Raw genomic sequence first — 21,373 nt, 5'->3', positions numbered from 1 at the left:
AGAAGTTCTTTATATATATATAAATATATATATAAAGAAGTTCTTTATATATATATAAATATATATATAAAGAAGTTCTTTATATAATATAAGGATATTAACCTCTTATTACATACATGATTTGCAAATACATGGCATTTTTTAATTTACAACTTTTTTTAAAAGTTTTATTTTTATTTTTATTTAACAGACAGAGGTCATAAGTAGGCAGAGAGGCAGAGAGAAAGGAGGAAGCAGGGTCCCTGCTGAGCAGAAAGCCGGATGTAGGGCTCGATCCCAGGACCCTGGTACCATGACTTGAGCCCAAGGCAGAGGCTTTAACCCACTGATCCACCCAGGTGCCCCTATTTATAATTTTTTTAATTTATACTTTTTATCTAACGCATTTTCAACAAACTAAGATTTCATTAGTCTTTTCTGCAAGGCACTAATTTATAATCTATGATAAGATGAGCCAATAGTTTCAATATATCTACAGTGCATTGGTCTTAGCTCCGGCTGCTATAACAAAACAGCATGGGTGGTGGCTTAAAAGACAGAAATTTATTTCTTACAGTTCAGGAGGCTGAGAAGTCCAAAATCATGATGCCAGCATGGTCAGGTTTTGGTGAGACCTCTCTTCCTAACTTGCAGATGGTCACCTTTGTGTTGTGTCCTCAAACAGGAGAGAGAGCAAACATGGTCCCTGGTGTCTCTCCTTATAAGAGCACTAATCCAATCACAAGGACCCCACTGTCATGACTTTTTCTAATCCCAATTACCTCCCAAAGTCCCCATGTTTGATCACCATCACAATGGAGGGAATGAGTTCAACATACACCTTTTGGGGAAACACAGATCAGTTCATGGCACCACCTAAAAGTATTCGAGATAGACTTCAACAAACCAAATGATGCAAATCCAAACAAATATGAAATGACACTACACACCTATCAGAATGGCAAAAACTTGAAATGCTGATATCGCCGAGTCCTGCCAAGGATGCAGAACAATGGAACTCTAATTTATTGTTGGTAGAAATACAATATAGTCCAGCCACTTTGGAAGAGAGTTTGGCAGTTCTTACAAATCTAAACATACTCTTATCTTACGATCCTGTGATTGTGCTCTATGGTATTGATTTAAAAAGAGTTGAAGGGGCACCTGGGTGGCTCAGTCATTAAGCGTCTGCCTTCAGCTCAGGTCATGATCCTAGGGTCCTCGGATCCAGCCTGCATTGGGCTCCCTGCTCAGCAGGAAGCCTGCTTTTTCCTCTTCCACTCCCCCTGCTTGTGCTCCCTCTCTCACTGGGTCAAATAAATAAATAAAATCTTTAAAAAATAAAAAATTAATAAAAATAAAAAGTTGAAAACATATCCACATGAACACCTGAATGTGGATGTTTATAGCAACTTTATTCATAATTGCCAAAACCAGGAAACAACAAAGATGCCCTTTAATAGGTGAATGGAGAAATTGTGGCACACGCAGACAATGGGATATTATACAGTGCTAAGAAGAAACAAGCTATCAAGTCACAAAAGACATGGAATAACCTTAAATGAGTATCACTAGGTGAAAGAAGCCAATCTGAAAAGTCACCTACTGTGATTCCAAGGATATGACATACTGAAAAAGGCAAGACTATGGAGACAGTAAAAAGATCAGTGGTTGCCAGGGTCGGGGTTAGTAGGAGAGATGAACGAGCAGAGCACAGTAGATTTTTAGGCCAGTGAAAATACTTTATATGATATTATAACAGTGGATATATGTCATTATACATTTTTTTAAACCCATAGAATGTCCAACACCAAGAGTGAACCCTAAGGTAAACTACAGACTATGGGTGATTATGATGTGTCATTGTAGGTTCATCCTTGGTAAAAAATGTATCATCCTGGTAAGTGATGTTGTTAATAGAGAAGGTTATTCATATAAGGAGACTGGGAGTATAAGGGAAATCTCTGTACTTCCCTTGCAATTTTGTTGCAAATCTAAAACTGCTCATGGGCCCCTCGGTGGCTCAGTTGGTTAAGCGTCTGCTTTTGGCTGAGGTCTTGATCCCAGGGTCTTGGGATTGAGCCCTGCATATGACTCCTCACTCAGCAGGAAGCCTGCTTCTCTCTCTTCTTCTGCCTGTCACTCCTCCTACTTGTGCTCTCTCTTTTTCTTTCTCTGTCAAATAAAATTTTAAAAACTTAAAAAAAAAAATTAAAAAAAAACTGCTGATAAAAAAAAGTCTTAAAAAAAAAAAGAAACAAAGACTACTTTAGACAAACCATGAGAAACTGTGGACTCTGAGAAACAAACTGAGGGTATTGCGGGGGGCGGTTGGGTGAGCCTGGTGGTGGGTATTATGGACGGCATGTATTGCATGGAGCACTGGGTGTGGTGCATAAACAATGAATGCTGGAACACTGAAAAGAAATAAACTAAAACAAAACAAACAAAAAAGGAAATGGAGGAATTCTTAAAATCTGGCTCTGTGTGTTTTTTTGGTGTCTCCACTCTTAAAGCTAAGGCCATTTCCAGAGATTCGTGTGTTGCCTCAGCTTCCACTTTGTGGAGCAAAGGGATCAGGACAGACTGATCTCCAATGTAGCTTCTAGATCATAATACAATGATTAGAAAGTGTAAACAAACCCTAAACTTGAGATAGTGAGGATATGCTAAAGTATTCAAAAGGAAGTGTCTGTAATTTACTTTGAAATGCATAAAATATAAGAAAGATCACTGGGTAGAGAAACAGATGGATCATGGATAGCTAGGTGATACAGAAAATCCAGTAAAGTATTAGTGCTAAGTTCTCAGTAGGGGGCCTATATTGGGGTGTTCACTGTAAAAGTGTTTCAGTTAGTTGCACGTTTGAAATTTTACTTTGGAAACGTTGGGGAAAAGATGAGTGACTGGGCCTCCCGTTTTCATGACTAATGCAGAAAAAATGAACAACATGAAATAACCTGTTCAACTGGTTAAAAAGCTGTTAGATTTAATAGCTAATCTAAGATGTTGTAACTAAAAGGTTTCAGGCCTTTTTTTAAGAAACAAAAGGTCAAAACTTCTGCTATTGCAATAGTTTTAAGGTACCAATTACTGAATGCTTACTATGTGTGCCAGGACTCTGCTGCATGTATTCTTTTTTCTTTTCAAGTTTTAAATTTTTTAAAAAATATTTTATTTATTTATTTGACAGACAGAGATCACAAGTAGGCAGAGAGGTAGACAGAGAGAGAGGAGGAAGCAGGCTCCCTGCTGAGCAGAGAGCCCAATGTAGGGCTCTATCCCAGGACCCTGAGATCATGACCTGAGCCGAAGGCAGAGGCTTTAACCCACTGAGCCACCCAGGCGCCCCCAAGTTTTTAATTTTAATTCCAGTATAGTCAACATACAGTTTAATATTCAGGTGTGTGATACAGTGATTCAACAATTCTTTTTTTTTAAGATTTTATTTTTTTTTAAGTAATCTTCCCACCCAACGTGGGCCTTGAACCCACAACCCCGAGATCAAGAGTTGCATGCTCCACCAACTGAGCCATCCAGGCCCCCCAGTGATTCAACAATTCTATATATCAGCCTATGCTTATCATTACAAGTGCACTCCTTGATCTCCATCACCTTTGTCACCAGTTGCCACCCCCACCTGGCCTCTGGTAACTATCAGTTTGTCTCTATAGTTAGGAGTCTGTTTCTTGGTTTGCCTCTCTCTCTTTTATCTTTTGTGCTTTGCTTTGTTTCTTAATTTCCACACAAGAGTGAAATCATATGGTATTTGTCTTTCTCTGACTGAGTTATTTCGCTTAGCATCATACTCTAGCTCCATCCATGTTGTTGCAAATGGCAAGATTCTATTCATTTTTTTTGGCTGAATAATAATGTATCCAGACACTTGGACTGCTTCCATATTTGGCTGATATAAATAATGTTGCTATAAACACGGGGTGCATATATCCTTTCTTTTTTATTTTTTTTTAAGATTTTATTTATTTATCAGAGGGAGAGAGGGGGAGAGAGCGAGCACAGGCAGACAGAATGGCAGGCAGAGGCAGAGGGAGAAGCAGGCTCCCTGCTGAGTAAGGAGCCCGATGTGGGACTCGATCCCAAGACTCTGGGATCATGGCCTGAGCCGAAGGCAGCCGCCCAACCAACTGAGCCACCCAGGCGTCCCCACATATCCTTTCAAATTAGTGTTTTCTATTCTTTGGGTAAATACCCAGTAGTGCAATTACAGGATTGTGTATCTATTTTTAACTTTCTGAGAAACCTCCATACTGTTCTCCACAGTGGCTGTACCAGTTTGCCTTCCTACCAACAGTGCACCAAGGTTCCTTTTCCTCCACATCTGTCGGAGGCAGGCCCCTGGCCAGGGCGGCCTCCGCCATTAAAAGATGGCGCCTGGCTAGTTGCCAGGTGAGGATTGCCTCGTGAGACTAAGCGGAACGCCCAAAGAGGAAGTAAATAGCATTGGTTGCTAGCGAAGTTGTTCGTTTAGGTGCACAGCCTGATTCGCTCCCTCCTGTACCCTGCTCGCTGATTGGTCATGTAAGCGTATATAAGTGTGTAGACTTGCAGAAATAGAGAGAGAAGAGAGAGAAGATGCATCCGAACCAGGGCGTCTTGTGGGCCGAGGGCGATACACATCCTCGCCAGCACACCTTTTCTTGTTGTGTTGAATGTTTTTTGTGAAACACGTCATCCAGTTGAATCCTCATGACAATCTCTAAAGTAGGTAAAATAGGTATTATCATCTGGTTTTGACAGTCAAGGAAATGGAGGCTTAACAAGCTATAAAATGAGCTCGCCAAGGTCATGGAGTTGGTAACTGACTAAGTGGGGTTTGAATTCTGAGCTGACTGGTCTCCCTGCCTGCTCTTGCCCACTATTCTGTCCTGTTCCATCTGCTGCTTCAGTCTTACTGACATTCTGTCAGGACGTAGACAGGAAAATTAGGGTTATGTAAATGGAATATATTAGCCAACCTCAGTGTGCTTTTGTGTTTTGAGCAGTGTTTTGAGCAAACACCTTGAGGACTAAAATGCTCATTGCCTATATGTGTGAGGGTCAGTTCAGTTGCATGGAATGGTTTGGCTTTGATCTTGTGTAAGTCAGGAGTCTGCATACTGGTGCTTCATATGTAAATTGAGGCAACAAAACTCACCTGTGTGAAAAAAGAGTAAGACTTTGTGTGCTTTCCTTCTTCACACTTTTTTGTGCCGCTTGTTCTGCATTTAGCTTGAAGCATCCACAGGCTTTGAGGACCATGAACAGTATGATAGCAGAAAAGCAAAGAAAAACACATACATGTTGTTGATTGGTTTTACTCTCAAAGTATGCTTTTTTAAAAAAAGGGATTTATTTATTATTTGAGAAAGAGAGCAGGGCAGAGGGACAGAGGGAGAGAAAGTCTCAAGCAGACTCCAGGGGGCTCTTCACAGGGCTCGACCCCACAGCCCAGAGTTCATCACTGGGTAGGAAACCAAGAATGAGATGTTCAACTGACTGTGCCACCCAGGCACCCCTCAAAGTATACTTTTGAGAGTCAAAAGAGAGAGAGGAACAGGGAGGCATTGGGTTTATGCTCTACCAGCAGTTGAAGATCAGCAAGGGATTACCAGACGAAGGGCTGGTAGGTGTGGTGAGATGAGGTAATGAGGTGAGGTGCCATCACAGCTGTGATGGGGAGGGGAAGGGAGATGGGCATTTGTGGCCTTGGAGATGGCCGGGGCTGTCAATGAGAAGTGCTAATAGGAAGGGGGAAGAGAAAAAGTCAGGCAGTCAGAAGTCTCTAAGCCAAGCCCATGAGACGCACCACTTGCACCTGACCGCAGGCTCCACTGTGGAGAAAATCACCCTCTTGTACTGTTGAGGCATCAGGACAGCCGTTCCCTCAACTGCCAGGACACAGCGCCCGTGGCTTACCCTGCAGATAAAACTCTAAATAAATTGGGCCCTGCATGGACACCCCAACTCTTGCATTCCCAAAGAGGACAGGTTCAATGGTGGTGGAGAAGCAAGTCCCCCAGCTCCTGAACTAGGGCAAGACTGATTAATGGTAAAACCAATGCTCGTGATGTACCTTATAAAGTTAGATCAGGGGTTCCTGGCTGGCTTTCTGTAGAGCACGTGACTCTTGTTCTCAGGCTCATGAGTTCAAGCCCCATGTTGGGTGTGGAGCCAACTTCAAATAAATATAAATGAATAAGTACTACAGTTCCCCTCTCATCTGAAGGGGGCTTTTGTATTTGCTCCAACCAACGTTTGTCAGAACTTCAGAAAAGAGGAGCCAGGGCTTAAATACTCCTTGTCATCCTTTAATCTGAGTTACTGATTCACCTGAATATCACTTGCCTCCTATACTTAGTATCTCCTCCCCATCCCCCACCTTCCTCCTACACTCAATACCCTCTCCTCATCTCAAGTCATCCCATGCACTTTAGATATAATTCCTCTTTATCTAAACGAACACAAAAACAATAGCAACTTTTTACAGAGGAGATGAGAATAATTTATTACAGATATTACAGAATAATGTGTTACAGATTATTACAGAATAGGCAAGACATAACTTCAAGGGTCATCCATTCGACTAATATTTATTGAGTACCTTCTATATGCTAGGCCTTTGTTTGGTTGCTTGGAAATATAGAAAGGAATAAAACAGACCAAAAAAAAAAAATCCCTACTGTCCTGAGGGTTACATTTTAGTTGGGAGAAGGAGAGAAAGCATTTTATTTATGCATCTTCTACTGTGAGTGCTGGGAAGTTGCAGGCTTCCATGGAGGAGAGATGGCTGAAGGATACCTTGAGAACCCTGCCATACTTTAAGAACCATTTTATGCCAAGTACTATTTTTGTGCTTTTGACACTCAGTTTCTCTTCTCATGGCCCACATTTTGAATTCATGAAGCCTTTTGAATTGTGGGTGTGTAGATGTGTATGGAAAAGGAAAAAGGGACTGATACACGGCTGATTCAACATGATTCCAAATATAAGCATTGCATTTGTAAACAGGAACCCAAAGGCTTCAAAAACCGCACACTTTAAGCCCCTTCCTCAAAATTTAAAGAAATCTAGGCCAGGTACTTCAGACTTCTACATCTTGGGAATTGGAGTGGGAAGGAGGGAGAACAGAGTGGATAGTCCAAAATAATTTCAAGGGCCATGGAAAGCTGGTATAATCACTGACCACATACACATATACAAAAGACCAACAGGCCTTAGAGCTCTTTTTTTTTTTTTTTTAAAGATTTTATTTATTTATTTGACAGAGATCACAAGTAGGCAGAGGGGAGGGGAGGCAGGCTCCCTGCTAAGCAGAGATCCCCATGTGGGGCTCGATCCCAGGACCCTGAGATCATGACCTGAGCCAAAGGCAGAGGGCTTGACCCACTGAGCCACCCAGGCGCCCCCCCCCCCCCCTTAGCTCTTTTAAAAGCAAGGAGGACAGAGAGGATGACTCTAAAGGCCATTTAGATTTGCAAATTATAATCTGTAGAAAACTGCACCGATTTCTGGGTGAGGGAGGAATAGTGGTGATTTGATGAAGGCAAGAACAATATGTTTCTAAACCAAATATTAAATCACTTGGTTTGGCAAAGGAGTTTTCTTTCCTGATCTGTATATACATAAATATCAACAACTATAAACAAAATCTGTAGTATCTAAATTGTCCTGGAAAGTTCAGGACCTGTGTGTTTGAACAACACGGGGGTTGGGATGTCAACCCCCCTACACCATTGGAAAGCCACATAGAACTTTCAACTTCCCAAAACTTAACTACTGATGACCTACTGTTGGCCAGAAGCCTTAATAATAAGATAAACAATCCTTTAACACATATTTTATATGTACGTGTATTATATACAGTATTCTTACAATAAAGTAAACTAGGTAAAAGAAAATGTTATTAGGAAAATGTATTTACAGTACTGTACTGTATTTATAAAAAAAAAAAGATTGTTGTGTATAAGTGGATCCATGCAATTCAAACCTGTGTTGTTCAAGGGTGAACTATAATTCAAATTTCATTATTATATGAAATATCCAGAGAAAAATCTGACTGTCCACGAAATTCGCTGTTGTGAAGGTTGATTGAAATAAGGTGTCCAGGGGCGCCTGGGTGGCTCAGTGGGTTAAAGCCTCTGCCTTTGGCTCAGGTCAAGATCTCAGGGTCCTAGGATCGAGCCCCACATCAGGCTCTCTGCTCAGCAGGGGGCCTGCTTCCTCTTCTCTCTCTGCCTGCCTCTCTGCCTACTTGTGATCTCTCTCTCTCTGTCAAATAAATAAATAGAATATTAAAAAAGAAAGAAAGAAAGAAAGAAAGAAAGTGTCCAGGAGCATTGGGGTGGCTCAGTTGTTAAGCATCTGCTTTCAGCTCAGGTCATGATCTCAGGGTCCTGGGATCCAGCCTTACATTGGGCTCCTTGCACCATGGGGAGCCTGCTTCTCCCTCTCCCACTCCCCCTGCTTGTGTTCCCTCTCTTGCTATGTCTCTCTCTGTATAATAAATAAATAAAATCTTAAAAAAAAAAAAAGGTCTGCAAGTCAAACCCCACCTTCCATAAATCTTTGCCTCCTTCGCTGCAGTTAATCACCTGATGTACTTTGTCAAAGGCAGAAGGCTTTGGTCTATCTTCAGCTTATCGTCTAGTTTTCTTCTTCTGCATTTGCAGAGTGTGATTCCTTCCCTTCCCTTCTCCCAGCTTCCATACAGTAGAATGTGACTGTGAGAGGGTAGGGACAGCTCAGCCCAGAGTTTTACACTTAATAAAGTAATCGTCTTTTACATTCAACATCCAAGCATAGTCTTTCGAGGGCTGGGGCTGAAGTATTAACCAGACTTTAGAACCCTAGCTGCTGTCTGAAGTCCTCTGTGGACTTTCCCACACTGAAGAAGAGTCCTCTGTCCTAATGTGTGTTAAAAGGCACAGGGCTGTTTGCCTAAACTTGGCTGAAACTGCCCTCTGGGTCACAGCGTGAACACCGGTGTCAGGTGGTAACAGCCCTGAGGGACAGCAGCTACTTCCGCCCAGCAAGAGCAGCCAAGCCTGCTGGGAAGAAAGGGTTGCAACCTTTAGTGAGACAAAGGGATGCTTTTGGGAAATGAAGAGTTCCTGCTCACAGACAAATAGGTCTTGAAAGTCACACGCTCTGATATGGTCCCGTCTGAACAGGAAAAGGAGGATTTCTTATTTGTCAGGAGGTCTGCTTGAAAAGAAAAGAAAAGAAAAAAAAGTGCCCACTAAAATATTGCTTACTTCCTAGAGGGAAGGACATATTCTTGGATTGAACTCCAAAGGATGTCAGTCTCAACAAGGATGTCCGAACTAACTCTGTCTTCTTATGGGACTATTTGTTTGCCAAGAACCAGAAGTCACTCAAATCAGTTAAATAAAAGAAGGTTGATTTTAAAAGACACAGTAGTAGTTGTACTTCCTTCTACGTGGACATTTGTCAGTGTTGTGATTAGCAAGGCAGTGGCACTCACACCACTGGGTCTGTGACATATGCAAAATTGTTCTGGTAGCTCTTTCAGCATGGAAGGAACTTTAAAAGTTTTGGAGTCTCCAAACTGAAGGAAGACCAACTTTGTTTATTTATTTATTTTTAAGATTTTGTTTTTATTTTATTTTTATATTTTTTTATTTTAATTTTTTAAAAAGATTTTATTTTTTTATTTGACAGAGATCACAAGTAGGCAGAGAGGCAGGCAGAGAGAGAGGAGGAAGCAGTCTCCCTGCTGAGCAGAGATCCTGATGTAGGGCTGGATCCCAGGACCCTGGGATCATGACCTGAGCTGAAGGCAGAGGCTTTAACCCACTGTGCCACCCAGGCGCCCCAAGATTTTATTTTTAAGTCATCTCTACACCCAGCGTGGGGTCAAACTGACAACCCCAAGACCAAAAGTTGCCTGCTCTTCGGACTGAGCCCACCAGGCTGCCCAGGACAATCTTTAAAATGCTGACCACTTTGCCATGGCTGTCTGGAAGCTTAGAAAGAAATGGAGTATTCATTTGACAACTCAGGATCCTGGGGGCCTGAGAGCTTGGTGAAGTCATCCATCAATTTTTCCTTTCTTTCTTTTGTTTAAAAAATTGTTTGGAGTTTTATGTTTTCATTCCATAAATCATCTTAAAGCCTTTTTAGGAGTTTCTTTAAAAAAAAAAAAAAAAAGCAACAAATAACTAAAGAGGGGCGCCTAAGTGGCTGCCTTTGGCTCAGGTCATGATCCCAGGGTCCTAGAATGAGTCCTGCGTTGGGCTCCCTGCTCAATTGAGAGTGTGCTTCTCTCTCTACCTCTGCCTCTCTCTGCCTATTTGTATTCTCTACCTGTCAAATAAATAAAAACCTTAAAAAAAAAACAACAACTAAAGAAAAAAACAAACTTCCTTGTATGGAAGTTTGGTATAGTCCTGTGGTATAGACCTACTAACCGTTAAGGTGCTCTGCCCCAGTGCAGCCAACCCCAAACCCTCCGGGGCACCTAGACAACAACCCCCACCCCCACCCCCACCCCCGCCCGGTGTCAGAGCCTGCTGGGCTCTCAGGCTATCATCTCAGGTGTATGCAAATAGACCCAGTTCCCCAGATGAGTTCACACTCTATGGTTGACGCTGTGTTTACTTTTTTCCTTCAGTTCTGGTACCTTTGTTCTGAGAGTTACATCAAAGATTGCATGGGAACCACCTCCACATCTCCAGAGACTTTTTTTCCTTCCTTGTTGAAAGCCAACTGGAAGATTCCAGGGTTTTGTTGTTGTTGTTGTTGTTGTTGTTGCTGCTGTTCTAAACATGCCTTGAAATTCACTGTATGAACGATCTGTTTCCTTGTTTGCAAAAGTAGGTGCTAAAATGCGTCCATGTATGGTGAACTGAAAATCAAGGTAGTATTTTTGGAAAGGTCATTAGCAATATTTGAAACAAAGTACACGTCTAATTGGTCTATTTGTCTTGGAGTAAACCTGTAGATACAGCTTCCACATGTACTGAGGATACACTGTGAAACGATTTTTACTGCAGATTTTGTTTGTCATAGCGTGCTGAGGAAATAGCCTAAATGTTCATCAACCCGGGGACTAAATAATATATTATGGTTCACCCGTAAAATGGCATGCTATGGAGCCAATAAAGAGAATAGGTGGGTCATAACGTTCTGAAGTGATGCAATACGTCATTAAACGAAGGGAAGCAAATAATAAAGGAATGTGTCTAGTCTGCTTCATGTTTGTGGGGAAATAAAAAATATATATGCTTCAGTATGCATAGACAAATTTCAAAAGGAAAAACAATAAATTGTTCAAAGCTGTTGAATATTGCAGAACTGGAGCAGAAAAATAGGCTTATTTTCAACGTCCACCCTTTTGTTCTGTTTGAAATTTTCATATGTGTTTCTTTATCACCAGTAAAAAACCGACAGATAAATGGCTTTGCTTGCACAAATTGTACATCTATGAACAAATAATCTAGAGTTAGATGGGATTGAAAGACTAGCTCGGTCAGTTACCCAGGGACCTTGGGATGCTCCCTATAAGTTACCTGTAAGTGACTATCTCAGTGTGGGTTACTGTGAAAATTAAGCTACGAGCTGCATATGAAACAATATAGTCAGGACACAAAGCACTTTCCCAGTAAATGTACATGCAAATGTGTAATAATAATGGTGATGATAATAATGAGAATGAATCTTTGTGTGCTTACCATGTGCCAGGCACCATATTAAGAGCTTTACATGTGTTGATTTATTTAATCCTTAGAATAACCTTATGAGGTAAGTACCATTTCCATCCTAATTGTACAGGTGGGAAAACTGAGGTACAGAGAAGTTAGATAACTTGCCCCCAAAGACACAGCTTGTCAGTGGTCTAACTGGGATTCCAACACAGGCAGTCTGGCCATAACCTGAGCTCTTTCCCACTTGCAGAATGGCGCTGTTTCTGCTGGCCAGACAGGCCCACTCATGGCACAGTTCTGAAGAGGATCAGAGAGTCAGTCTAGTTTCTGAGAGAAATACTGGGAATATTTGTAAGCCTATAGCAATTCTTTCCTACCCAACCCCAAGTCAGAATATTACAATCAAAATATCACATGGGGGACGCCTGGGTGGCTCAGTTGGTTAAGCAGCTGCCTTTGGCTCAGGTCATGATCCCAGCGTCCTAGGATCAAGTCCCACATCGGGCTCCTTGCTCAGCAGGGAGCCTGCTTCTCCCTCTGCCTCTGCTTGCCTCTCTGTCTGCCTGTGCTCGCTCTCTCCCCACCTCTGATAAATAAATAAAATCTTTAGAAATATATATATATATCACATGGGTCTTTCCCCTGGAGGGTGTGGGGACTTTCCCTTTGCCCTTGTTTCCTCCCAGATGGATCCTCTCTGCTTGTGAATCTGTAGTCAGTGACAGAAACGCTGCTTGGAAATTATTACTTTGGGCTGAAGCCAACAGGGATTATGAGGTGTGGAGGGGGCGAGAGACCTTTCTTTTCTGTATTTATTATATAATAAACAAATATATTTAAAAAAATATTTTATTTATTTATTTGACAGAGAGAGAGAGCGCACGCACAAGCAGGAGAGCGGCAGGCAGAGGGAGGAGCAGGCTCCCCCCTGAACACAGAGCCCCACACCGGGTTCAATCCCAGGACCCTAGGATCATGACCTGAGCCGAAGGCAGATGCTTAACTAACTGAGCCTCTCAGGTGCCCTAATAAACAAATTTAAATACTAAGAACCGCCTTCTTTCTTGAAGTGACACCATTGTCACAGTAACTTCTCTCAGGATGATATACCAAGGTTCTCAAGGTAGTCAAGACCTCATACTTTCCTCCAGTAAGCATTTCCTTAATATTTAACTCAAGTTCTCTCAGTAGAATATTTAACCCAATTCTAATGCGTTGCCTTTGCTGGAAGAATAGCTAGTCCTTGGCCTTCTCTTAACCTATCTTAAAATGAAGTGCCCTTGAGAAAAACTACATGATGAATTCAGCCACTGACAGGTCCAGAAGAGTCTAACACAGGGACATCTCAGGCTTGCTTGGTTAGGGTTTTTTACTTTCTTTCTCTGTCTCCAGAATTACTCAGAATTATCTGAATAATTATACCTCATTTCACCGCTATTTACTAAGTGTTTAATACTCACTCACATTCAGTTAAAAACAAACAAACAAACAAACATTTTCCCATACCAACATCTCTCCACTGTTCTAATTTTCCAAACGATCAATCAGTTTTTTCCTTTCTCTGTAAGATTTCATTTTGAACGGTCTGCTAGCCAAGGAATCCTTGGTATACCCACTCAAGCCTACACACGAAGACACAAGTTCTTTTGAAAGGATCGTCCTTCAATCATTTCAGACTCATTGCCTTGCTTGACTAATGTAGGAAATAATTCAGGAGCCCTTGAGTTGCTCTTTCATGCTTGTCCAGCTCAACACTGGAAATGCCAGGCTCACCAAGATCTCCCAGGTACTGCTCTGGCCAGGGACCAGGCTGTAGATGAGAGAAGTATCTTCACTGAGTGTGCTGGGGAGAAGGGAGGCTCTTGATCAATGTGTTACATTAAATCAAGCTGCAAAGGAATCTAAGAGTAAATTATATAAACTATCTCCTGCTTGCCTTTGTTTAAGTGCTGCCTTTGAGGTCTGCTTCTTTTCATACTTGGGAATTACAGACAGACATTGTATTGGCCAAGGTTGCAAAGTACATTAGGGGTTATTCTAGAAAGGAAACAATGGTGACAAAGCTGATATATATATATATATATTTTAAAGATTTTATTTATTTGACAGACAGATTACAAGTAGACGGAGAGGCAGGCAGAGAGAGAGAGAGAGAGAGAGAGAGAGAAGCAGGCTCCCTGCTGAGCAGAGAGCCCGACGCGGGACTCGATCCCAGGACCCTGAGATCATGACCTGAGCCGAAGGCAGTGGCTTAACCCACTGAGCCACCCAGGCGCCCCAAAGCTGATATTTTTAAAAAGACATTTTATGGGGGTGTCTGGCTGGCTCAGTTGGACTCTTGATCACGGGGTGGTGCGTTTAAGCCCCACCTTGGGTGTAGAGGTTACTTAAAAAAAATTAATTTACAGAAGTAAATAAACATTTCAATAGAAAGAGTTATTTCCTAGGACCAAAAATCCTTTCAAATGAGCCATCTTTTAAAGTTAGTAAAATGTTTTTATTTTACCCTGGAGAGATGTTTCCCCCAATACACTTTATGGGGCCATCCATATAGTATTATTTAGGTCCCCAGATGTTTCTCTTCATTTTTCATAATAGATATTGCTGGCAGGCATTGGACTTGAAAGCCCTAGGAAGAAGGAAGGGCTCATCAACTGATGAGAGAAGGGTAGCTATGCAGGAGGAGTATTTTCTATTTCCAAGCATGACCCCCAGAAGCAGTGAAAGCACTAGGACTTAAGACTACAGAACCTGTAATTGTTTTTTTTTTTTAAGATTTTATTTATTTATTTGACAGACAGAGATTAGAACCATGCAGAGAGGCAGGAAGAGAGAGGAGGAAGCAGGCTCCCTGCTGAGCAGAGAGCCCAATGTAGGGCTCTATCCCAGGACCCTGAGATCATGACCTGAGCCGAAGGCAGAGAGGCTTTAATCCACTGAGCCACCCAGGTGCCCAGAACCTGTAATTGTTGTATATCACCTTCCTTAGTGTCAGTAGGGAGAATGCATTTTCCTCCTTTGTAGCAGAAAAGAAAACTATGACAATTTGCTTCCCTTTCTCTCTTTCCAAAGTTAAAAGGTGATTTTTTCTACTGGAAAATCTCTTTATCGTGATCTCTATAGAAGCTCCCTGTGACAATGATTCGTGTATGAAGTAATATGGAAGGAAGAAAAAGGCTCCAAGTGTGAGGAGGAAGAATGGCAGTCTTCAAACGCCCTGATGAAAACATCCGTGCAATGAATAGCGAGTTGAATCAGCTACATGGCAGAACTTGACTTTTGGTTTTTATCAGAGGGCTTTCCTGCTTTCAGCCATTTTCTATAAACTCAGGCTTGTGCTCATTTACACAGAAACATAATGAAATAATCCATTGGCAGGCTAAATGGAGACCCAGGAATCAGGAATCCTTGGTACTGGGATTTCACATTCCTGCGATTGTCTGGTGATGCCTCCCTAAGCCAGCAGTAAGCCCGGAGGGAAGCATATGGACCAGGAAGTAGCACACTATTTCCTCTCTCTGTTTTAGGGGAGATAATCAGTGACTTACAGAAGAATTTAAGACCTAGTCTGTACACTCATAGCAAATGAATTGGGACCCACAGAGGGTTTTCAGACACTATTGCCAGTTTCTGTTTGCAAAAGGAGCTGATCTGATCTTGGTTTAGCAGCTGAAAGTCAAACAGACTAGTGAGCAAACCTCAGGTACATTTCACACCCTTCAGTATCACTGGCATTTGAGAATGAACACATTCAGACGCTATGATTTTTAACATGCCATTTATTTAAACAAAAATCAATTTGTATTTTCAAGGGGTGGCTTTCAAAGATATTAAAAATTTCTTTCATGTTTAGAGCAAACAATTTTGTTCAATTTCTATAAAAAACAAATTTCAATGAAGCAAATTTCAACTTTGCTTCATTGAAAGTCAAATTTGCTTCATTGAAAGTCAGTTTTACATGCAAAAAAGAAACTCATTTTGTTTTGGAATTGGCCAAAATGTTTAAGAAGCCCCAGTGAGATATAAGAATTAACTAGGTAAAAGGCAAGAAGTATAATCGCTGGTCACGCTATGTGAATAGTTAGTGCACAAAACCAAGTAATGAGATCTTTGCAGTTTCACAGAGACTGAGCCACTTGATTAATCCTCTTTTGAAACAGTTTCAAGGGGCCCCAGTGTGGCTCAGTCAGTTAAGCGTCTGCCTTCCACTCAGGACATGATCCCAGGGTCCTGGGATGGAGCCCTGCAGCTGGCTCCCTGCTGAGCAGGGCATCTACTTCTCTTCTCCCTAAGCCTGCTGCTCCACCTCCCTGCTTGTGCTCTCTCTCTCTCTCTCTGTATTCAAATGAATAAATAAGATATTTTTTAAAAAGTTTCAAACATACATTGTGTTATTATGTACAAAAATAATAAAAAGTGGCTGATCTGCTTAATTTCCACGTTTTATGCATATACATGGGTGGGTTTGCCCAAGAGCTTGGTGGGGAAAAACCACTGTGGACACAGGTTTCAGAGTTTGGCATTTTCAAAGATGTGTAAGGCCACTTCATAAAACATTCTAATTTACCTGTTTGGGGGTAAGTCTGTATTTTCGTGTATAAAGTAAGGTTAATGAATATGACCACGATGAAAACCAGAGGAAATGGACAGTGCCAAATAATTATCAATTTTAAATGTGGGAAGAAGGACAGAGACCCCACTGAAGAGGAAGCTGAACAAAGGCTTAGATTTTGGACCCAAATGTGTCACTTGATAATTATATCCCACTGGGCAAGTCACTAAGCCTCAGTGAGGATAGTTTTTCATTACTTTGGGATGAAATAAAAACCACAAAGCATTATTCTGATCTTCCAAGGGTAGAGGCTATGTAGGAAACAAAATGAATGAAATGTTTGAGAAGAGATACAAGTGGGTAAAATACACACAGATCTACATGTGTTTGAGAGGCTAATAATTTCTTTCATGAAATATACAGCTCCTGACCTGAACCTTTCAGATGCATGTGATCCTCCCAGTAAAAGGCCTTTTGGTTTTCAGTGTTTTGATCCCTTAGATAGGATACAACGTCTACCCACCTGTTCAACAGTGGCTAGCATATGTGTTGTCACAATGAAAGTTAGAATGATAGTGTTTCTTAATTACTTAATTATTCCCTCCAAAGACAATTTTATTTTGGGAGAAGCAGGGCTTTGTAGTGAAAACTCACAGACCTGAAAGCAGTGCATTATTATTTTATTAATTTCTTCTTTTTACATTATGGGAAACATTCATCTATTTACAATTTTTTTTTTGTCCACACACAATCTAGGTAAATAAGCCTATGAAATTCCACTTCATAAAGCCATAAAAATGTTCCCCACCCCTCCATCTGAAGGCTTTCTAATGAATCTTTTTTTCCAAACCAAAATAATTTTTAAAAATTACATCGGGAATTCAGATATGCTAGTGATTTACATTCCAGTTATTTAAAATATGCATCTAGACATGTTTTAAAAAAGAAATGGTAAATTCACAAGGATAAGGCTTAAATTAAAGTGGTAATGCACAGTAAAACATTAAGGAAACACCTATAAATAACAGAAATATATTACAAATAAATTAGTTCTATTTACCATTTCAAATATTAAAAATCTTTAATCCATTTCTTCATCTCTCTTTACAAAAAGGTTATGTGAATTGTATGGAAACATCTGCAAAAAATATAATAAATACTTAATTTCTTTGAACGTTTTTTGATGTGGGAGACAAACTTCTTTTGTAATTCCCCCCTCCCCAAGAAAATGCCCAAACAGCTTTATACCAAAGTTAAACAAAATAAGTAATTTTTCAGGGTACATACATTTTCCATTATGAACTAAAAAACATTTCTACAAATACATCAAAAAGAACAATGTAACAAAGGTTATGCTCATGGATGTCAGCTTAAGGGGGCAAGTGGTTAACAAGCAGCTTTATGTGGGGTCATGTTTTAAGATCCATAATTAGCTTTTTATAAAGTGTTTGTACAATTTGTGTTTTTAAGGAAGGCAGAGGTCATGATGCCTGTAGGCAGTCAGCTAAAAGATTTAAAATTCTTACCAAAAATAGCTTATGAATATACAAATACCATTCATGTAGACAAGATAAATAGGCCTTCTCTTGTCTCTCTTTAAAATATCCTGGGCTAAACCAGTTTCCAAAGAAAATACTGTAGGATGATCTTGAATCGTATTAGAAATCTATTTCCTAATCCCAATCTCATCTCTATTTCAGGGCATGGAGCTGTAGTTGGGAACATGGGTCTTCTAGTGGATATCGCTTCCTTCAGTTAGTCTATGAGTTCCAAGTCATTTTCAAGACTGAATGTGACTATAGGCTACCCAAGGCGGCAGTTGGCCTTACTTGATGCAAACTTTGTGTGACCTTCCATTGCTGCTGCAAAGCAAAGAAAAGGTATACTCTTTTTAACAGAAGTGGACATTTGAAGTTCAAAATCTCGGTAAGCTCCCATCGTGCAAAGCACTCAAGGTGCTTTATTCACTCTAGTTAAAAGTTGGTTGGTTGGTTTTTAAATAAGTTAGTAGCCCTTTTCTTGTAAACCACAGCAGTAAACATTTGTGCCCTGTTTATAAAGATAGCTCAAAGCATCAATGGCTCTGAGAGGTAGCGAATTCCCTAGTGGTTTTAGAATATGTCCGTGAAAATAGTTGTTGCCAGAACCCATCACCTCTCTTAATTTCATAAATAAAATTAAATTAGCACCTGGCTACGAGAGTGTATTTTTTAAAAGAGCTCTGGTGCAAGCTTCTTTAATGTGTATTTTTCAACCGTCATTTTTCAATGGTAATTCCTAATGCTTTGGGGTTGGGAGCTGGACATAAGATGCCAGTGTTCTTTAAGATCACCACCTCCTAAATGTTTAAACTGCTACGAGTTAGGGCATTTAAAGATAACTTCAGCTAGATGCAAAGTGCACACTGCCCATCCGTCATGACTAAAAGCATAAATCCACATTCTCCGCCAAAAGCCTGGGTTTCTTTCAATGCTTCTGGATCATGACTTTTCCCCCACTTCCTGTTGGTTGCTGAACCTTCCAAATCAAATTTCTTCTCTCACTACCTGGGACCTCAAGATGAGGGGCAGCTCTTTGGAATGAGGCTGCCGATCTGCTTGGGTAGAAAATTGATTTTATCGGTTTGATGTAGGACACGATCCTTATGCTGGGGTGGGATAGGGCTCTACGTAGTAGTGAGAGAAGACCAAAGGAGAAAATATGTCTGCATTACAAACTACTGGGTTACAACAGATGGATGTGTAGCATTCAAAGGGATGATGGGAAAATCCAAACTTCTCTCTGAAAACACCCTAGCTGCCATTTCCATCACTTCTTAAGCGGATGTGTACTTCTATACGTGTAATTAGGTGGGCCCCCCAGGATGGACACTAACAAAATAAGAGGACTGACACTTTCCCCTTTAAAGACCCCCACCACAACAACAATATAATACACATAGTACAATAAAAGTTGATAAAACATTTCAGGTCTAAATTTTCTTAATAATAGAACAAAAAAAAATCCCCCTTATGTAGTATATCTGAAACTATCAGTGCTTCCTTGCCTTTCTTCATGTTATTGCCTTTCAGAATAGATTAATTTCCCTGAAAGATCGAATTTACAATCTTCTGCTGATTGAAACATTTGAAGCAGTGATTGATGGAATAACAGTGAGGCAGTTTTGTGCAGCTGTGATTGAAGCAGGTACCGCCAGCACCTGCGGATTTCGCTTCCCCCTTCCCCACTACGTATCCAGGTCCCCCACCCACGGCCCAACTTGGTCCCCTCTTGGCTTGACACTCATCGATTCCGGTGAGATGGCGTGATTTCTGAGGTTGGAAATAAAGTGCTCCATCTGCTTTACAAAATAATAACCGTTTAGGGGAAATAAAGGGAATCGGAGCCCTAGTATCTTTCAACGTGGAAGACGGTTAAGTCCCAAAGGATCACCCTGTGATACTGGATTTCTGAAATACCCTATGATTTTATATTGCTGAGCTCTAGGGACAGACTAACTCGGGAGAACTGAGGATGGTGGGCGACCTAAAGGGGCCATTTCTACACAGGTGGGTTCGGTTCTGCCAAGAAAAGAAAGGGCCGGCTCTCCGGATGAGGCAGGGTGACGCGTCGGTACGGGTGGCGAAGCTCGGTGGAGAACATGGGCAAACCGGTCCGGGCTGCGGGGGCTACTGGGGGACGGCTCCTGCAAGACCGACAACTACACCGCGACAGTGGAAGTCACTGAGCTCCGGAACGGACGGGCTCGGAGGGCGGGCAGGGGGGCGGAGGGAGGACAGAGCGCGGAGGCGGCGCGGCGGGGCCGGGCGCTCAGAGCCGGGTCTGCGCCTCGGGGATGTAGATCTCGATGCTCTCGGCGCTCTCGGTGGCCGAGTTCTGGCGGACGGACGCGGCGCGCTTGGCGGCCATCAGGCGCTTGCGGGCCTCCTGGCGCTGCGAGCTCTCCAGCGAGCGCTCCCGGATCAGCGGCGCGGGGCCCTTCGCCGGCTTCTTTGGCACTGGAGGAGGGGCCCTTCTCTCCTGATCAAAGCAGAAGGTTCAGGACATTACACAGCTTCTCAGGACAAGCTTGGGAAAAACTGGGATAGGTCAGTAGTTAGAGCACGCACACTTTTTCCTTTTCCTTTTTTTTTTTTTTTTTTTTTTTTTAAAACCTAAGGGTGGTTAGCTCTGATCTGCACACTGTGAATATATAATAAATGCATATATATATTTTTTTTTTCTTTATTATTCTGGCTTGGGTATTCAAAAGTTACAGGGGGAAAAACAATTACGGGTAAGCCTAAGGCCAAGGGTAAGGCTGAATTGCAGAACTAGTCTTTCCAAGGGAAGGATGTGGGTATTTAAAATGCCCCTTTCTGAAAGGCTGCGGCTCCCAGCACATTAAGTGTGGTTCTCTCTGGAGGCTCCAGACTCTTCCGGGTGCCAGAGATGGGTTGGGGGGCAGCGGCTGCCTCCAGGAACTCTGCGTCCCCACTAAAGAGGTGAGGCAACGGGTAAAGCTCAAAGCTTGGTTCAGAGTTTGAAAACATCCCCGCCCTCTCCCGGGGCCCACCCAAACCTGGATGGCCAATAGAAGAAGAGATGATAAAGCTGTGTTCTTTAGCTTTGTCGATGTCAAAGTGAGTTATTATACCCGTTTGCACATCACACACAAACACACAGCGATATTCTTTCCGGGGTCACCCTGGAGTGAGGACACTGATACAGTTCCTATATTGGGAGCGGGAGTGGGGGGATGGGGGGGCTGGAATCAGTTCCCGGATAGCTTCTAAAACATCCCGCTGGGATATCACTCCTTAGGGGCCTCAGGATGGCTGTGGTGGCCCAGAAGGCAATTCCAGTCACAGGGACAGACACTGTGTGGTGAAAATTTAACACGGGACTGAAAGAAGCTCTCCCTCAGCATCAGCAAACTATGAAATGGTCGGAAATTTTTAAATGCCACTGCACAGACAAAAGCCACTCAATACTTGGGTCCCCGGGGGAGGTGGGGGGGGGCACATAGTAGGAAAGAAGCAAACTTATACCACGAAGGAATTTTTAAGGCTGGTGATCTTTCAGGCCCGGAAAAGATCCGTGTGAATCTGTTGTTTTCATTTTTAGTGAAATACCTTCAATTCTCATGACACAACTGTGAAGGTTATCTTAAAATAGGGATTCTGTGATTCTCCAA

At 41.9% G+C, this 21,373-nt stretch overlaps 1 protein-coding gene across 11 annotated transcripts in view; it reads right to left on the bottom strand.

Moving 5' to 3' along the window:
• Nucleotides 1-16,870: 16,870 nt before the first annotated feature.
• Nucleotides 16,871-21,373, bottom strand: part of DLGAP1 (DLG associated protein 1) — an 869,387-nt gene continuing 864,884 nt past the window's right edge. For all 11 annotated transcript variants that reach the window (XM_059409267.1, XM_059409264.1, XM_059409265.1 and 8 more), the window contains one exon: nucleotides 16,871-20,217. In XM_059409267.1, coding sequence (XP_059265250.1) covers nucleotides 20,008-20,217 — 210 coding nt within the window. In that variant the 3' untranslated portion in view covers nucleotides 16,871-20,007. The remainder of the gene's footprint in view (nucleotides 20,218-21,373) is intronic.

The sequence above is a fragment of the Mustela nigripes genome, chromosome 8 (genome assembly GCF_022355385.1).
Source record: "Mustela nigripes isolate SB6536 chromosome 8, MUSNIG.SB6536, whole genome shotgun sequence".
Lineage (NCBI taxonomy): Eukaryota > Metazoa > Chordata > Mammalia > Carnivora > Mustelidae > Mustela > Mustela nigripes.
This window is presented reverse-complemented; position numbering and strand designations above follow the sequence as displayed.